The following is an 18791-nucleotide window of genomic DNA, read 5'->3' on the forward strand; positions in this document are numbered from 1 at the left end:
AAGTTCGCACAGGGCCTCGCACCCCCCCTGCGACGGCCCTGGTTTTGAGTCACAGGTTTGTCACATTTTTGGTTTACATTCTCGAATAGATCCATGAAACAAAAGACGAATATCTCTTTTCTCTGTTACTGCTTTTGTGTTATCATTTCTTTCTCTGTAAGATCAAAACATTAGGTGTATAACTCCATACTCACGACCGTGGAGTCGACCCCATGCATTCTAAGACTAAGATAGCTAAGCACTAGCTAGAATGGTTTAGTCATCTAACCTTGCTCTAGCTTGCAGTTGCACTCACAAGGCAGCTTTCCTTTTCTTTTAGCTGGTGGGAGAGCGGAGTCCGCCATGTTTGCCCACGTCAACTTATTTTGGTTTAAAGTAGGTCAAACACGGCCCACGGTGGTAATGTGATATTGTTGCTCGTTTGCTTCGGCAATCTCTGGAATCGTAAAATCTGGGACGCTTTTTATCTCAGCAAAACATTTACACATAGGGTACACAGTGTGTGCAGTATCGCAACATCTCGAAACTCCAGCAGCAGCAGCAGAAATAGAACACTTTGCCCAGAATTCAACTTTGCAGTAAGAACCTTTAACACAATGACATTACTTTAATGCAAATGTTTATGATAAGGTATTTCTCATACCTGGTAAGCATTGTTGTAACCGGTGTGGTCTAGATCATGACACACAGCTGAGGTCAGCATGATTAAGAGATCGATGCTGTCGATCTTAGCCCTCAGATCTGTTAGCCAGATCAGTCCATACATCTACCAACACAAGACCGATGCAGTGAGAGGGATATAATGAGCAGTCAGAGCTGCTTAAAGGGTTGTGATGTACAGTAATTGCAGAGTATTAGATTACAGTGCAGCAACATAAAAAAGGACGACCCTGTGTTAAGAGTTTTATATCTCACAGAAACCTGGATGAGGTCATGCCCTTCACTAATCACCAGAATTGTTGAGTAGAAAATTGAAGTGCTTGGAAGGAAACCAAAGTGAGCTGATTACGCTTTCATTCTCTCTCTCTCTCTCTCTCTCTCTCTCTCTCTCTCTCTCACCATTTGAGTGACACAGAAGCAGTGCTTGAAGTTGTGGAAAGGGATGTTGTTGTAGCGCTTGTAGACTTCATAGAGAAAATGCTGCAGCACATCCAGCTCTATGTTAAAGGTGGAGATAAAGTCCAGGTCTGTGTACATCACCTGGAGCAACACCATGATCTCAGCATCTTCCCACTGCCTACAAATACACAAATATCAGTTAAAACTGTTTTAAAATATAAAAACCTAACCACGCGCGCGCGCACGCGCGCGCACACGCACGCACACACACACACACACACACACACACACACAAAATGAGCATCCTCTTGTGTTTTTTTTAATATACTGTACAGTATGTTCTGACTACATGACGTTTTGCTTCTTTTATTCTAATCCAATAGCTGTTTTCCCATATTTTCTGTGCCCTTATGGGATTTTCTTTAGGGTGTAGGGGGCCCTGGATAGAGATAGTACCCTTGTTCGCCCACAGCTGCACCCTCCTCCATAGGGTGGTCGGACAACACCGGTTCTCATCCATTCCCTAAAGCTCTCACGTGTTGGCTCCAAGTGCCACACCCCGGTACACCATCTCAGCTGACGGGCTAAACCACGTGAGAGGATGGTGCCCACACTGCACCACTGGGCGGATGAGCTGCACCAGGCAGCCAACGGCCAGGGCAGAAGAGGTCTACCAGACCCAATGGCCACGTGAAAAGGAGAAAACCTTCCAAATCCGGAGTGGAGACCCGTAGGCGGTTCTGTGCTTTATGTAAACACCATTCCGGCAGCTCCTGCAGCCAAGCTGACACCAAATGTCATGCTCCGCATTCCTTTGGACCCCATCAGTAAGGCCAAGAGGGGGATTCTGATGCTTGGGCCACCCAAGATCTCCATACTTCGGCCCAGGCTTCGCACCCTGGAGAGGATACTCCAGCCCCGCTGCAAAGCGCGGATACAAATCGGAAGTTGTCAGTTACAGGTTATAAGCCCTTCCAAATTGGTGTACAGGAAGGACGCCACGGGTCAACTTTGATGGTGGGAGGGACCATTGAAGTCCTGTCGTCCGACTACCGCCCGCCTCAAGCCGGGCAGCCCCCGGCCACTTAGGTGTCCGTCCGCCAACGTCTGCTGCTCCAGAGGGTGCCTGGAGCTCAGTGTTTCAACCAAACATGAAGCGTGGACAGAAACCCAGTACCCAACAGTCACAGTAACATTAAAACAAAGAGAAAGTCTCCAGTTTTGCATATTGCTGTATGGAACGTGCGCACAATGTTCACAGGCTTCTCCGATGACCTGCGAGAGGTAGATAACATGAGAAAAACTGCAATTATTGACAGAACTGTCTAGGCTAGACATAAACATAGTTCAAGAAACCAGGCTCGCCTCAAGTGGCTCCTTGAGAGAGGAGAACTACACGTTCTTCTGGAAGGGCAGAGGACCTGATGAGCCACGCCAACATGGAGTTGGCTTTGCTGTCAGAAACACTCTACTAGCTGCAGTAGAACCTCCCACTGGAGGCACTGAATGCCTTCTCTCCATGCGCCTCAACACTGCTGCTGGACCTGTCAACATCCTCAGCGTCTACGCTCCTACTCTCAACTCCTCAGAAGACACTAAGAACCAGTTCTACGAGCAGCTGAATGAACTGAATCACAAGTTGTCAGAAGGATGAGACATTGTTCCTACTAGGTGACTTTAATGCCAGAGTTGGCACAGACCATGAGTCCTGGCCTACCAGTCTTGGCCACCATGGCATTGGAAGGATGAATGGAAATGGACAGAGACTGTTGGAACTGTGTTCTTACCACAATCTCTGCATTACTAACTCCTTTTTTGAGTGCAAACCACAGCATAAAGTGTCCTGGGAGCACCCAAGGTCTCACCATTGGCATCAGCTTGACCTGATTATCACCAGGCGCACTGCTTTAAACAGTGTCCTCCATACCAGAAGCTACCACAGCGCAGACTGCGACACAGACCACACCCTTGTGAGCAGTAAAGTATGCCTACAACCTCGAACTGTGCATCGCTGTAAGCTGAAGGGTCGACCTCGCATAAATGTCGCACACATGTCACTCCCCAACAGAATCACAGAGTATGTGTCCAGGCTAGACCAAGCTTTCCAGCAAATGCCACATGACGCCCCTGATGCTACAACAAAATGGAAAGTCATGCAAGACATCATTCACAACACAGGAATTGCCACGTTTGGCAAGAAAGGCCAGCCTAGTCAAGACTGGTTCAATGCTCATATCTCCACAATGGAGCCAGTAATTGAGGCCAAACACAGAGCCTTCTTAGCATACAAGAGTTGTCCCAGCGTTCAGACACTCACAGCACTCAGGAACGCTCGAAATACCGCACAACGTGCTGCCAGAGAGTGCGCAAACGTCTACTGGTGGCAACTATGTGCAGGGATACAGCGGAGCGCAGAGTCCTGAGACCTTCATGGAATGTACAGTGGCATCAAGAAGGCTCTAGGGCCAACTGTGAAAAAGACTGCCCCCCTGAAATCTCTGTCAGGGGAAAAGATCACTGAGCATAAGGAACAAATGGCTAGATGGGTAGAACACTACTCTCAACTCTACTCACATGAGACGTCAGTCTCCGACACCATCCTCAACAGTATGGAAGACCTTCCCATTATGGAGGAACTTGATGAAGTGCCAACTATTGAAGAACTGAGCAAAGCCATCGACTCCCTCCCATGCAAGAAGGCACCAGGTAGTGACAACATCCCACCTGAAGCCATCAAGTGTGGGAAACCGGCCCTACTTCAGCCGCTGTATGAGCTACTCCGCCTCTGTTGGGAGGAAGGGGCTGTTCCCCAGGACATGCGTGATGCAACCATTGTGACGCTCTATAAAAACATGGAAGATCATGGGGACTGTAACAACTACAGGGGCATCTCACTCCTGAACATAGTCAGCAAGGTGTATGCTCAGATCCTTCTAAACAGACTAAAAATCCTGGCTGATTGTGTTTATCCAGAATCTCAGTGCGGATTTAGGGCAGGAAGGTCAACAACTGACATGATTTTCTCCCTGCATCAACTGCAAGAAAAGAGCAGAGAGCAAGGCCAACCCCTGTACGTGCTGTTTATAGACCTTACCAAAGCCTTCAATCTAGTCAGTAGAACAGGCCTATTTGAGCTCCTAAAGAAGATCGGCTGCCCACCAAAACTGTGTAGCATGGTGGTGTCTTTCCACACCAACATGAAAGGAACAGTCTTGTACAATGGATCCTGCTCAGACACTTTCTCCATAAATAGTGGAGTAAAACAAGGTTGAGTGCTGGTACCAACACTCTTTGGAATTTTCTTTTCCATACTTCTGTTGCACGCCTTCAAAACATCCACAGATGGCGTTTATCTGCACACAAGGTCTGACGGAAAGCTGTTCAACCTTGCATGACTCCACTCCAAGACCAAGGTGAGGACAGTACTCCTAAGAGAGATGCTTTTTGTGGACGATGCAGCGCTCATGGCCCATACAGTGGCCGCACTTCAGAGATTGAGCAACTGCTTTGGCACTGCATGTAAGCTGTTTGGACTCACCGTAAGCTTGGAGAAAACTTGCGTTTGTGCACAAGGGGTTAGCACACCCCCTGCTATCACCATGGACAATGTACTCTTAAAAACAGTGGACAGCTTCACCTACCTAGGCTCTACAGTTACCAACACACTGTCACTAGACGCTGAACTAGACAAACAGATCAGGAAGGCTAATACCACGATGGCAAGACTCACCCAGAGGGTATGGGAAAACAGAGTTCTGTCGCTGCACACAAAAATACAAGTATACCAGGCCTGCGTACTCAGTGTCTTACTGTATGGAAGCGAGACATGGAGCACATATGTACGACAAGAACGTCGACTGAACGCCTTCCATATGCGATGTCTTCGGCGCATCTTAGGAATTAGTTGGAGGGATAAAGTACCCAACAGTGACATCCTGCAACGAGCAAAAGTACAGAGCATCTACACCATCCTTAGCCAACGCCGCCTTCGCTGGCTAGGACATGTCAGACGTATGGAGGACGGAAGGATTCCTAAGGATGTGCTGTATGGTCAACTAACCTCTGGCTCTAGACGAGTTGGTCGTCCAGCTTTACGCTTCAAGGACACTTGTAAGAGAGACTTGAAAGCATGCAACATCTCTACAGACACCTGGGAAGCACAGGCTGAGGACAGAGCTGCATGGCGCCGAGTTGTGCATAACGGTATCATGGAAGGAGACAAGAGGAGGGGAGAACTTGCAGCGGAGAAACGGAGACAACAGAAGATTGTAGCACCAAACGTACCCTCAACTGCACAACACATATGCACTGTGTGCAATAGGGCGTGCAGATCCAGGAGTGGACTCTTAAGCCACATTAGAAGCCACAACAGAAGTCACACCTCCAGAGGCGCACAGATGGTCTCCTGAGACTGGACTGCCAAAGAGAGATGGGATTTTCTTTGATGGACACACAGGGCTGCCAGACACATGTCACCTTTCTGAACTATTTTTACATCTCAGAAGAAGCTGCATCCTGTTTTGTAAATTTGAAAGGCCTGGGTTCAAAAACTAAGCTAGAGGACCACTGAATAAAAAGACTATTGAAAGCCTAGGGTCTGCTATTGATTGCTAAGCTTACAAACAATCATTCATAATCACACGAGACCTTTCATGCAGATCAAAGGACTGAATCTTCTCTGGCCTCTTTATGCAGGCTAAAAGAGCTGTGCTTCAGTAATGAACATCCATTTCGTTATAGCAGGTACAGAGCTCATTTACTCAACTTCTATGGGGTGAGGATAGTTAATATTTTAAACCTTCCTGCACCTTCAGCCTGGAGGAGAATATGTAACTCGTCAATTGCAAGATATAGCTGATACATTCCCTGAAGAATAATGAAGACAGATATTAAATATTTGAAACAATATGCATGATATGGCGTGATATTAAGCTGCTCACAAAATGGAAGCACTTGTATTCAGGTGTTTTTCTTGTTTCCTATCACAGATATAGTACCAGCTTGAGTTTGATCCAAACACATTTAAATGCTCTGTTTTATCCAGAATTTATATTTACATGATGAATTTATTGACAATTTATTACGCAAGTCGAGTAGGACAGCTTTGTGCTCATTCTCATCTCATCTCATTATCTCTAGCCGCTTTATCCTTCTACAGGGTCGCAGGCAAGCTGAAGCCTATCCCAGCTGACTACGGGCGAAAGGCGGGGTACACCCTGGACAAGTCGCCAGGTCATCACAGGGCTGACATATAGACACAGACAACCATTCACACTCACATTCACACCTACGGTCAATTTAGAGTCACCAGTTAACCTAACCTGCATGTCTTTGGACTGTGGGGGAAACCGGAGCACCCGGAGGAAACCCACGCGGACACGGGGAGAACATGCAAACTCCGCACAGAAAGGCCCTCGCTGGCCACAGGGCTCGAACCCGGACCTTCTTGCTGTGAGGCGACAGCGCTAACCACTACACCACCCTGCCGCCCCCCAGCTTTGTGCTGTAAGTGATAAATTCAGATTTTACTTTTGTGATCGGGCGGCAGGTTGGTGTAGTGGTTAGCACTGTCGCCTCACAGCAAGAAGGTTCTGGGTTCGAGCCCAGTGGCCGACGAGGACCTTTCTGTATGGAGTTTGCATGTTCTCCTCGTGTCTGCGTGGGTTTCCTCCGGGTATTCCGGTTTCCACAGTCCAAAGGCATGCAGGTTAGGTTAATTGGTGGCTCTAAATTGACCGTAAATGTGAGTGTGAATGGTTGTTTGTCTCTATGTGTCAGCCCTGTGATAACCTGGCGACTTGTCCAGGGTGTACCCCGCCTCTCACCCATAGTCAGTTGGGATAGGCTCCAGCTTGCCCATGACCCTGTAGAACAGGATAAGCAGCTACAGATAATGGATGGATGGATGGATACTTTTGTGAAAACACTGAAATAAAACTGAATCATGTTGCTTTACTTAAGAAACTGTCAGATGTTCCTATCTTTGTGGGGACATTTGTCTTACACACACACAATTTAATATAGTCAGTTGGAGGAAATCATTCCATCACAGGGAGAACATGTCTACCTCAGCTCAGACAGTTCCCCAAGCTCAGGATTGAATCCACAATATATACACATTACATTACAGGCATTTAGCAGATGCTCTTATCCACAGCGACATACAAGAAGAAGACAAGAAGCCTTTATTTGTCACACGTACATTCAAGCACAGACTTAAAGGAGATACCACGGCAAAACCACGGCCTCACTTTTTGTTTATAAATGCCTTGAGACCTCAAAAATGAATAGTTTTAAGTGTTAACAATAAATCTAATATAGTAATTTTTATGATTAAAATGATTCATATAGGTAGCGGTCTGAGTGAATGACCTTGACATCTGTGACATCACCACAGGAAGGCTATCGGTCTAATCGCCATTTCCGCTATACTAAAACACAGAGCTGACTGCAACTTTGAGCTTCCATTTTGAGCTAATTTATCGTCATGCCACGTAGATGTGTTTTTGGCTGGTGCAGCAACACGACAGAAGGTGGATTTTTGTTGCATTCATGGTCCAAGAATGTTCAAACTGCAAAGATTTGGACGTGTTTTGCGAGAAGTTCACAGGCACATCGGGCACCTACGAAGTGGTCTCTCCTCTGCTCTGCACATTTTACTGAAGACTCGTACGAAACTTCTGATATGTTGAGGAGCGTTGGCTATAAGTCCGTATTGAAAGAGGGTGCAGTACCAACAATTAAAGAAAAAGAAAACCACAAGAAAAGGAAAGTAAGTTCAGTTGCACCAGTTTTCCCAGAGTGTGAGCTGAGGGTTGTTGCTAAAACCAGGGATGGAACGTGACGTGACGTGACATATTATCGCTCGGGCAGTGACCTCCCCACAGTTGATGCTAAAACCGGTGACATCCCGTCCCGGGTTTTAGTAATTGCCTGAGCCGAGCAGTAATGGCGGAGTACTCAGTATGGAGAAAATGGAGAATGAGTGGACCAGCCGTCTGATTTCTCCGCTGGATATGCTTGCCTCAGCAGCAATATCTCGTCCTTATGTGGAAGAAGTGAATGAATGGAGAACTAAACAAACAACTGAAAGTCAGATTGTTTCAAAGCAATCAGCCACAAGGTCGGCCTTCAAGAAGCGAGAACACAGACGGGTAAGCTGCGACTCTCATTTGGATACAAAACAACAAAAACAACACTCGTTGTTTACCTGCATTTAGATTAATACATGTAACTCGTATTGTGTGTTTAAGTTACCGGTATAAGATTATTTAATTTGCTTCAGAATGTGATTGTCTCAGTTCATCTGATTATTTAATTAGCCTTTTACATTTTATCAGTGAAAATGCATGCATGTACATGTATGTTGCATAAGTTATAACATCCATCCTGTTTTAATGAGAGTCAACCCACAATCAGTGAAGTCAAATCAGTCTTAAGCTGGGCATACACTGTGCGATTTTTTCAATCGTGGTATTCAGCTGCTGCTCACACTGTACGAGTGAATCGCAGGGGTAAACAGCACTCAGCTTACGATTCCTGTTCTCACACTATACGATCCGATGCTCGGATGTGATGCTCGCTCGGATGTGATGCTCAGGATTTCAAACAGGTTTGATTTTCATCCGATCGATCGGGAGGAGGTCGTGAGGTGTTAATCGCTTGTCGTTACCCCATGTATACTACACGATCCGAGACGCACGATTGAGCCAAAACTCGGCCCGATCTCCAAAATAGTCGCACGAGTGAAAATCGTGTCAAAATCGGGCCAAAAATCGCACAGTGTATGCCCAGCTTTAGTTGAGCAAGTCGGTAACGGTATTTCTTACTTTCACCATATTTTTTTATTGATATGACTTTGGTTTATAGCTGTCAAAGGCCTCAGCCTTAAAACCGGTTACCGCTGTGAAGTCACGCACTCAGGGCTGGCTGGCTCAGCGGGGCAGCTCGAATACCAACTTTGTGGTGGATTTTAACTCTCAATATATTTTTTTTATTCCCATTTATGCCGCATACAAGAGTCAAGGATGGAGATACTATCCACTCAGAAATGCATTTAAAAATAAAGGTTCTGCGTATCTCCTTTAAGCACACAGTGAAATTCCTCCTCGGCATTTAACCATCTGAAGCAGTGAACATGCACACACAAGTGAGCAATGAGCACATACACACATACCCAGAGCTATGCTACAGCGCCTGGGGAACAGTTGGGGGTTAGGTGCCTTGCTCATGTTAACCTAACCCAGTGGAAACCCACGCACACACAGGGAGCACATGCAAACTTCACACAGAAAGGCTCCTGTCGGCTGCTGGGCTCTTGCTGTGAGGCGACAATGTGAGTGCTAACCACTACACCACCCATACCCAGAGCAGCCTGGGGAGCAGTTAGGTGCACTTCAGCCATTCCTGTTGGTCCAGGGAATCGAACCAGTGACCTTTTGGTCCCAAAGCTGCTTCTCTAACCATTAGGCCATGGCTTCCCTTATACATCACCATGCTACACCTTTGCTTTTGTTAGATTTTAATTTATAATAGCTCTATAAAGATTCCACCATTGTAGAAAGGAAAATAGGTGGCTTTGAGATGTTAGTTCTCAATACACTGGTACAAACTTGCCATTACACTGACAGAAACTAAATTACCATAGGGTCCATTTCTGTACCTTGGCCACTATCAGTCCCTCAGTGTTTTTTTTTTTAAAGATTTTTTTGGGGCTTTTTTCACCTTTATTGGATAGGACAGTGTAGAGACAGGACAGGAAATGAGCGGGAGAGAGAGGCGGGGAGGGATCGGGAAATGACCTCGGGTCAGAATCGAACCTGAGTCCCCGGATTTATGGTATGGCACCTGAGCCACGATGCCCCCAGTCCCTCAGTGTTTGATTAGGTACTGCTAACTATTTCACATTCTTATTATTACTCTCCAAAAAAATGTGAATCATCTCAGAGTTACCAAAGACCTTTGGAAAATAATTTAGGTTCTGTATTGAGATGAAACAAGAACTTACCAGTTGTCAAAGGTTGGTGTCTTAAGGTACTGTCTCACCTCCTCGGAGACCTCCAGGGAACTGTGTGAAGATAAATTGGATTGTTTTACAAATTTAACTGCTCTGTAGACAGAGGTCTGAAGACCACACTCACCTCATCTGGAAGAACTTTTCCTTGACATGTTCACACTCTTCACGTGTCTTGCGCAGTGTTCTCTTGTGGTAGAATGGAGAGGGTTTGTGAGTGCCCTCGGACATTTCCTTAAATAGACCCAGCCAGCTCAGGTGCTCCACACTCTAAAGAGATCGAACAGATCACTAAGAAGGTAGAAATCAAGGTCACGACATTATTGAGGGAAGAATCACAAATATTGAACTGCTCTCTGATCGAGAAGAGAGCATGATAATGCAAGTTTAGTGGATTCTTGTATCTATTGTCTGCACAAATCTGGTTGTTTACCTCAAGTTTTTCCCTGAATGACTCCACCTGTTGCTTCATCTCATAAACAACAGCTGGAGTCTTACCAGATTCAACAAGAATCTTCTTCTCTAGACTTTGTAACCTATTGGAGAAAGTCTTAGTCCATTATTTGCATTATTTATTTGTTGAACTGTTGAAGTGATAAGGATGGAGACAACGTGATTTGTAATAATACATACCTTTTCTCCATGGAGGAAAGATCAAAGCCCAGTGACACTGCCAGCTCTGTACCTAGAAGATGACATAGCCCTTTAAAATGCTTTATAATCCAATTTAATTATCAAAGTGCATAGCAGCCTTTCTGGTACCAACATCCATGCCATGATGTCTGTCAAAGGCACAGAGATCACACTTTTCTTCATTCTGATGTTTGATGTGAACATTAACTGTAACCTGTGCTGCTGCCACATGATTGGTTGATTAAATAACTACATGAATATTGCAGGTGTACAGATTTTCCTAATAAAGTGGATGGTGAGTGTAAATCTGTGATTTGTGCTACAGCCAGCACTATTGTCACTATTATGAAAGGGGGGGAAACACAATAGGGTGTACTAATTTAATCTGCAACTGTCCAGTTTCTGTGAGTTTCTGCCCACGATAGCCTGAGATTCTTGTTCTTGGCTGACAGGAGCGGAACCTGGTATGATGATGCTTTTCTGCTCACCATGGTTGTAAAGAGTGCTTATTAAACTTTCTGAAATATTCATAGCAGCCTTTCTGGTACCAACATCCATGCCATGATGTCTGTCAAAGGCACAGAGATCACACTTTTCTTCATTCTGATGTTTGATGTGAACATTAACTGTAACCTGTGCTGCTGCCACATGATTGGTTGATTAAATAACTACATGAATATTGCAGGTGTACAGATTTTCCTAATAAAGTGGATGGTGAGTGTAAATCTGTGATTTGTGCTACAGCCAGCACTATTGTCAGAGTTGTTGATCTAGAAACTTTCAACACCTTATTCAACACCTTCTGACCAATCAGATTTGAGACTTCAACAGCACTGTGGTGTAACACATCCATCCATTATCTGTAGCTGCTTATCCTGTTCTACAGGGTCACAGGCAAGCTGGAGCCTATCCCAGCTGACACTGTAAAACATTTCAGCCTTGTTTAGTTATGTCCACTTACTTTTTCCCTTTAGCTCAATGAGCTCTGAAAAGTGTTTTAATTTGAACTAATCTGTGCAAGTTTTCAAAGGTTAGACTTGAATTAACTTGCATTTCCAAGTTAAACCAATTTGAAATGTTTTACAGTGTATGGGCGAGAGGCGGGGTACACCCTGGACAAGTTGCCAGGTCATCGCAGAGCTGACACACTCACATTCACACCTACGGTCAATTTAGAGCCACCAATTAACCTAACCTGCATGTCTTTGGACTGTAGGGGAAACAGGAGCACCCAGAGGAAACCCACGCAGACACAGGGAGAACATGCAAACTCCACACAGAAAGGCCCTCGCCAGCCGCTGGGCTTGAACCCGGACCTTCTTACTGTGAGGCGACAGTGCTAACCACTACACCACTATGCCGCCGTAACACATACAGTAATGCACAATCACATTGTATATTGTCCATCAAATATCTAACAGGTTTGCAAAATATAATCAGTTACATCTAAGGCAGAAAATACCTAATGGCTCACTGTTGCAGTCTGCAGCAACCACCTCCAGCTTGTAGCATGTGTGAGGGCTGTTAGGGGTCAGCTGAGGGGAGATATTAATGATGTTGCCCTTGGGATTGTAGAGTTTTAGGATATCATGTGGACCAGCTTCAGCTGCTGATCGGAACAGGTCTGTAAGAATAGTGTGTACACACATACAGTACATCTGGTTTCAATCAAGACAACAGTATGAGTTTTATGAACAGCATACGCTTGACACAGAGCTGCCACTTGAGGAGAGCTCTGTCAGAACCACCTGTGGCTCCAGCCTTTCAGTATGAACACTCTGGTAAAAAAAAAAAACACTCACTCACGTAAATCAGATCTTTCCCACATAACAAAATATCTCTTTCAGTTAGAATTGTGGTTAGCCAGAATTGTGGTTCAAGGAAGCATCCTTGTTATGATAAACAGTTTATTATCATACCAACATTTCTGATTCCATACAATCCTCTGGGACAGTGATAGACTGACAGGACAGGGTTGGATGATTTTAAAAACTCAATATCTATAGTATCAAATTAAAATCATATACTGACATTGATGAAAATAGAGCAACACTAATCTTTTTTGACTGTCCATCTTAAAATATTAATTAAAATCAAATCATATTCAGATTTGATTTTACCCATAATAAGGCCAGATCACCAGAATCCTTAATAATTTAACTCTCTTAATAATTAAGAGAGAAAAAGTTGCTTCATTAATTGGCATGTTTTGTTTTTTCAAATATAACAACTTGTTTTGAATGATTATCACCGTTGAATGTTTTTTTTTCCAACAATCAATACTGGAAAGATAAAGCAATAAATTAACGAAATCCTTACCTTTGACATCTTGTGTAGGACAGTCAGTAGGAAACTCAGCCTGCTCTGGTCTTCCATTTACCGTGAAATAAATTATTTTAGTTTCCATGCCAGTCAGTAGTCGTCTCGTACACAGCACACAGCCGAATAGATTGTGAACAGTGTATGACATCGATTTAACAAAGGGCCACTTCAGAACTCCTCCCTCCCCTTCTCCCATCTACCTGCCTCTTCCACCCTCATCCATCTTGTTATTACTATAATAATAATAATAATAATAATAATAATAAACAATATGTTTGATGTAAATAATTTTTATTTACATAGCACCTCATGGTCACAAAATTCATTACAGAAATAAGAGTTACAAAACAAAATAAAATGAATAAAGCAAAGTACAAATAAGTTGGATATCACCAGTACAACAAAGAATCTCTTATGATCAGAAGAAGAAACTTCTTTTCTTTGCATATCCAAGTTTGTTAGGAATCTTGGGTCAGAGCACAGGATCAGCCATGGTACAGCATCCCTGGGGCAGAGAGGGTTAAGGGCTTTGCTCAAAGGCTTAAGAACAGCTTGATGGTGGTGGGGCTTGAACCATGACCTGTTGATTAGTAACCAAGAGTCTTAACTGTCTAACCATCACTACACCTACTAGTGACCAGACATGATGTAATAGAACAGTTATAACACCTTAATGACCATAGCAAAGGTAATAGCACAGTTATAACCATGTAACAATCTCAGCAAAGATACTGTTGTAACATGATAAGGACCCAGTATTGTGTAATAGCACAATTATAACATTGTAACAACCTCTGCAATGATATTAGCACATTTATAACAGCAGAATGACCTCGCCAAGAGTAATAGCATAGTTATAACATGGTAAAGACCACACATGATGTAATTGCACAGTTATAACAGAATAATTTCAGTAAGGGTAAGAGAACAGTTATAACATGGTAAAGAACACGTAGTGGAGTTATAACAATGTACTGACCTCAGCAAGTGTAATAAAACAGGTATAACAGCATAAGCTTAACAAGGGTAGTAGCATGGTTTTAATAGTGTAACTACCTTGGCAAGCATAATAGCATGCCATGCATGGCATAATAGCACAGTTGTAACATGGAAAGGACTATGCCTGGTGTAGCGGCACAGTTGAAATACAGTAAGGACAATGCATGACTTAATATCATGGTTGTAACACATTAAGGACCATGCATGGTGTAACAGCATGTTTGTAAAACAGTAAGGACCATGCATGACGTAACAACAGAGTTGTCACAATAGTAAGGACAACGCATGGCATAACAGCACAGTTACAAAATAGTAATAACAATTATTGTAATGACATTGCAATAATGATATATTGCAATTAAACAATTATTAAAGGTTAAGAACAATGCATGGTGTAATATCACAGTTATAACATGTTAAGAATGATGCATTGTAAAACAATGATTTCTTGTAATACACAATTTTATTAACACAATTATGACATGGTTAGGACAATGCCTGTCATAGGACAGTTATAACATGGTAAGGACAATGCATGGTGTAATAGCACAGTTATACCACAGTAATAATAACATAGAACATTATAATAACAATATTATGTAATAACAGGCCACAACAATGACCATGCCGGGTGTAGTAGCACAATAACGTTAAGGAGATTATTGGTGTAATAACACAGCTATAACAAGGTATTAATGATGTAAAAGCAGCTTTGACGCGGTAAGGATGCTTCACAGTATAATAACAGTTCTAACACTTTAAAGACCATTTATGGCATAAAAGAAGTTATATCACAGTAATAAAGTATTGTAATAACAGTTATAACTTTATAATAGCAATATAGTATAATAACAGTTGTGACAAGGCAATGGCATGGTGTAACAGTTATAACAGGGTAAAGACCATGACTTTTGTAATAGCACATTTATAACAGTTATATAGAACTAATGAGACATTGTAATAACACAGTTATAATAGTGAAATAAGAATGTTATGTACTAGCTGTAGTAGCACAGTTATAACACCTTAGACAATACATTCTGTAATACCACAGTTATAACATAAGTCCAAGCTTTATTGAGCTTATATGCAACAGAGGAAATACAATGTGATATTGACAAGTCAGAAAAAAAATTGTTGTTAGCAGTTCCTACTAATGTTAATGCTAATGGGATGCTAGCAAGCCGACTTACATCACTTCAGCGTTCCTACTGGCTGTGGCAAATGCAAACAGGAAAAAAAAAAAGCCCTTGAATTTATGTAGTTCTCAGGGGTGTGCCCCAGTGGGTAGTTGAGTCCCTAGAACTGTTTGGTCTGAAAGCACCTACTGACACAGACATGAGCTGTAAGGATTTTTATTGTCCAGTAGGTGTCAATATAGGGCTAGGTGTCAAATGCTTCACAGTGCCAAGTCATTTTTGTTTCCAGTGTGTCACTGATTCAAAAGCTTCATTCTGCCCATCAATAACTATAAACCCAATGTTCTCTTTATTTTAAACAAAGTTTAAAAGAAATCATCACAAACCTGCCAAACTTTGTTCTTCCCGCAATGACGGAAACACTCGGCAAACAATTCTGCTCACACTTTGTTTCTCATCCAAAAGTGGAAATTAAATTAAATTTATCCTGGTGCAGGGACTTTGATCTCCCCCACCACATGTACCACACTCGCCACAAATTGTTAAAACACCTCATCTCATTATCTCTAGCCGCTTTATCCTGTTCTACAGGGTCGCAGGCAAGCTGGAGCCTATCCCAGCTGACTACGGGCGAAAGGCGGGGTACACCCTGGACAAGTCGCCAGGTCATCACAGGGCTGACACATAGACACAGACAACCATTCACACTCACATTCACACCTACGGTCAATTTAGAGCCACCAGTTAACCTAACCTGCATGTCTTTGGACTGTGGGGGAAACCGGAGCACCCGGAGGAAACCCACACGGACACGGGGAGAACATGCAAACTCCACACAGAAGGGCCCTCGCCGGCCACGGGGCTCGAACCCAGGACCTTCTTGCTGTGAGGCGACAGCGCTAACCACTACACCACCATGCCACCCTGTTAAAACACCTCTAAAGAATTAATTAATAAATACAAGAGCTAATGATTGGATTATTTCCCCCTAAAGAACGTAAATATTTCGAGCCAGTAACATGCTCTCAGCATTTAATGACCTCTCAGTTCCATCAGATGGCAGCAGTGACTTGATTGCTTCCCACAACAACCCTACCACACACTGTTTCTCATATATATATATATATATACACAGTATATATATTTTGCAAGGGCACAAAATAGACCTGAATAGAATAATAATATTACAGGATATGAACCATCATATTGTGTAGTGTAGTGTGTTCACTTTACATTATTACTATATAGTTACAATCAAACATCAAACTTTGTGTCAAACAGTTTTCTGGTTACATCTCTCACGTCCAAGCACACTGGAGCTCGGAGCACACAGCTGCAGACTGGAAAGGCGTGCATTCCATTAGGACTAATTACCATGCACCTGTTCCTGATTGGAGCGCAATCATAGTGCATACATATAAGGACTCTCAGTAACACACAGGCGTCATTGACACATTGCCTTATTTTTGCAGTCTATGCCCATCACTAGTATCTACGTCAGTGTTTCTCAACCACCGGGCACGGCCCATTAGTGGGCCACTCATTTTTTTCAAGTTGAAACTAATTTTTAGTAGGGTAGTGGTTGCATCCAACATCACATCTGCCTCATTAGATATGCAAGACATGAAGTGGTCATCAGCTAGACTTACTGTTCACAAAGCATTACTATCACTGGGGTGCCTTGAGAGTTATTAAAATGTTCTAGCTTGCCTTGTTTAGTGCTGTTCAAATCAAACAAACTGTGAAACTGATAAAAGTTTCTTCCGGGTTCCCTGTTAAGTGATAAGAGGGTGCAATGGAAAGATTTTACCAAAACATGACAAGAAAGGTGGCTTTTTAATCTTTCGCTGCTATGGAAGGGAGCCGAGTCAAAGAACGCTCGAGTTTGCAGTGATCACTTTGTGAAAGGTTTGTAAATTCCTCTGATTTATTTCATTTGGATTCGCAGATCACTTTTCTTGCCATTTTCCATTATTTCATGATGTTTTGAAGTTCAGGAGATGCTTCAGTTGTCAGATCTGTTTTTGTTTACTGTTTGATTGTGTTTGCCATGTAGTAAACTAGCACGTACAGTATATAATACACGTAATACCCAGGTCTTTAAAGGGGTTTCTGTGGCTCTTCATGAATGATTTACCTGGAAGAGAAGCGCAGGGAGGATTGAGAATCAATTGGCTGTGGTTTGTTTACACCTGATACTAAAACTTGTAGCGTCCCAGCAACCACTGCAAAGACACGTAAAATTCCTACTTACCCAGGCAAAAGTGATACAGGATTTAGTGTCTTGATCCCCATATCTTTAACTCAGCCACATATAAAAAGCTGTATACCTCGATGCTTTTCCAGGTTTTCATCTGTGTGTCCATGTACAACGATGTCTGCAGCAGCAGGTAGTTTGAGATGTTGGGGAACTCAACAGATGGACAATTTTCCCACACACAGGAAAAATCCTTCTTTGTTAACGTGTAAGGATCTATCCCATTGAGTAGGTTCTGTATCCACATCTTTTGAGTGTACTTCTTGGTTTTAATAACTTGCTTGTTTGCTGTACATAAACATGCCAATAAGTTCTTGTGTTAATCGACCAGGCTCCACTTTTGGATCATTAATCCTTTTTGATTGAGAATGCCTTGCATGCATGGTTTGGCTTCTGGTTCATCCATAGAGTTTTAAATACAATATGTACAATTAAAAATAGTTTGTTTTTATTGCATTTATTTAATTCCTGGGCTCCCATCTGTAACAGGGAGTGATGTTGCATCCCATTAATACACTTTACAATAGATTATTAGATTCTAATAGACTAGATAATGCAAAATAATTGGGGATCTTTTTTAACGGGCCCCAACTCGTTACAAGTATGAATGAGTGGGCCTTAAAGTAGAAAAGTTTGAGAAACCCTGATCTACATCCAACAATCATCTGTAGCCGCTTATCCTGTTCTACAGGGTCGCAGACGAGCTGGAGCCTATCCCAGCTGACTATGGGTGAAAGGCGGGGTACACCCTGGACAAGTAGCCAGGTCATCACAGGGCTGACACATAGAGGCACACAACCATTCACACTCACATTCACACCTACGGTCAATTTAGAGCCACCAATTAGCCTAACCTGCATGTCTTTGGACTGTGGGGGAAACCGGAGCACCCGGAGGAAACCCACGCGGACACAGGGAGAACATGCAAACTCCACACAGACAGGCCCTCACTGGCCACTGGGCTCGAACCCAGAACCTTCTTGCTGTGAGGCAACAGTACTAACCACTACACCGCCCCCTGATCTACACTACCGTTCAAAAGTTTGGGGTCACCCAGAAAATTTTGTGTTTTCCATGAAAAGTCACACTTTTATTTCCCACCATAAGTTGTAAAATGAATAGAAAATATAGTCAAGACATTTTTCTGGCCATTTTGAGCATTTAATCGACCCCACAAATGTGATGCTCCAGAAACTCAATCTGTTCAAAGGAAGGTCAGTTTTATAGCTTCTCTAAAGAGCTCAACTGTTTTCAGCTGTGCTAACATGATTGTACAAGGGTTTTCTAATCATCCATTAGCCTTCTGAGGCAATGAGCAAACACATTGTACCATTAGAACACTGGAGTGAGAGTTGCTGGAAATGGGCCT

The 18791-nt window shown here is 43.2% G+C and overlaps 1 protein-coding gene across 1 annotated transcript in view; it reads right to left on the reverse strand.

Moving 5' to 3' along the window:
- The window catches only part of si:dkey-219c10.4 (high affinity cGMP-specific 3',5'-cyclic phosphodiesterase 9A), a 39543-nt gene extending 26431 nt beyond the window's left edge, over positions 1-13112 (reverse strand). The window contains exons 1-8 of the mRNA XM_060930554.1: positions 13025-13112; positions 12180-12329; positions 10706-10757; positions 10506-10608; positions 10200-10342; positions 10067-10126; positions 1060-1237; positions 644-766 (exon numbers count right to left, since the gene is read on the reverse strand). Coding sequence (XP_060786537.1) covers positions 644-766; positions 1060-1237; positions 10067-10126; positions 10200-10342; positions 10506-10608; positions 10706-10757; positions 12180-12329; positions 13025-13112 — 897 coding nt within the window. The remainder of the gene's footprint in view (positions 1-643; positions 767-1059; positions 1238-10066; positions 10127-10199; positions 10343-10505; positions 10609-10705; positions 10758-12179; positions 12330-13024) is intronic.
- Between the last annotated feature and the right edge of the window lie 5679 nt (positions 13113-18791).

This window comes from Neoarius graeffei, chromosome 9, assembly GCF_027579695.1.
Source record: "Neoarius graeffei isolate fNeoGra1 chromosome 9, fNeoGra1.pri, whole genome shotgun sequence".
NCBI lineage: Eukaryota > Metazoa > Chordata > Actinopteri > Siluriformes > Ariidae > Neoarius > Neoarius graeffei.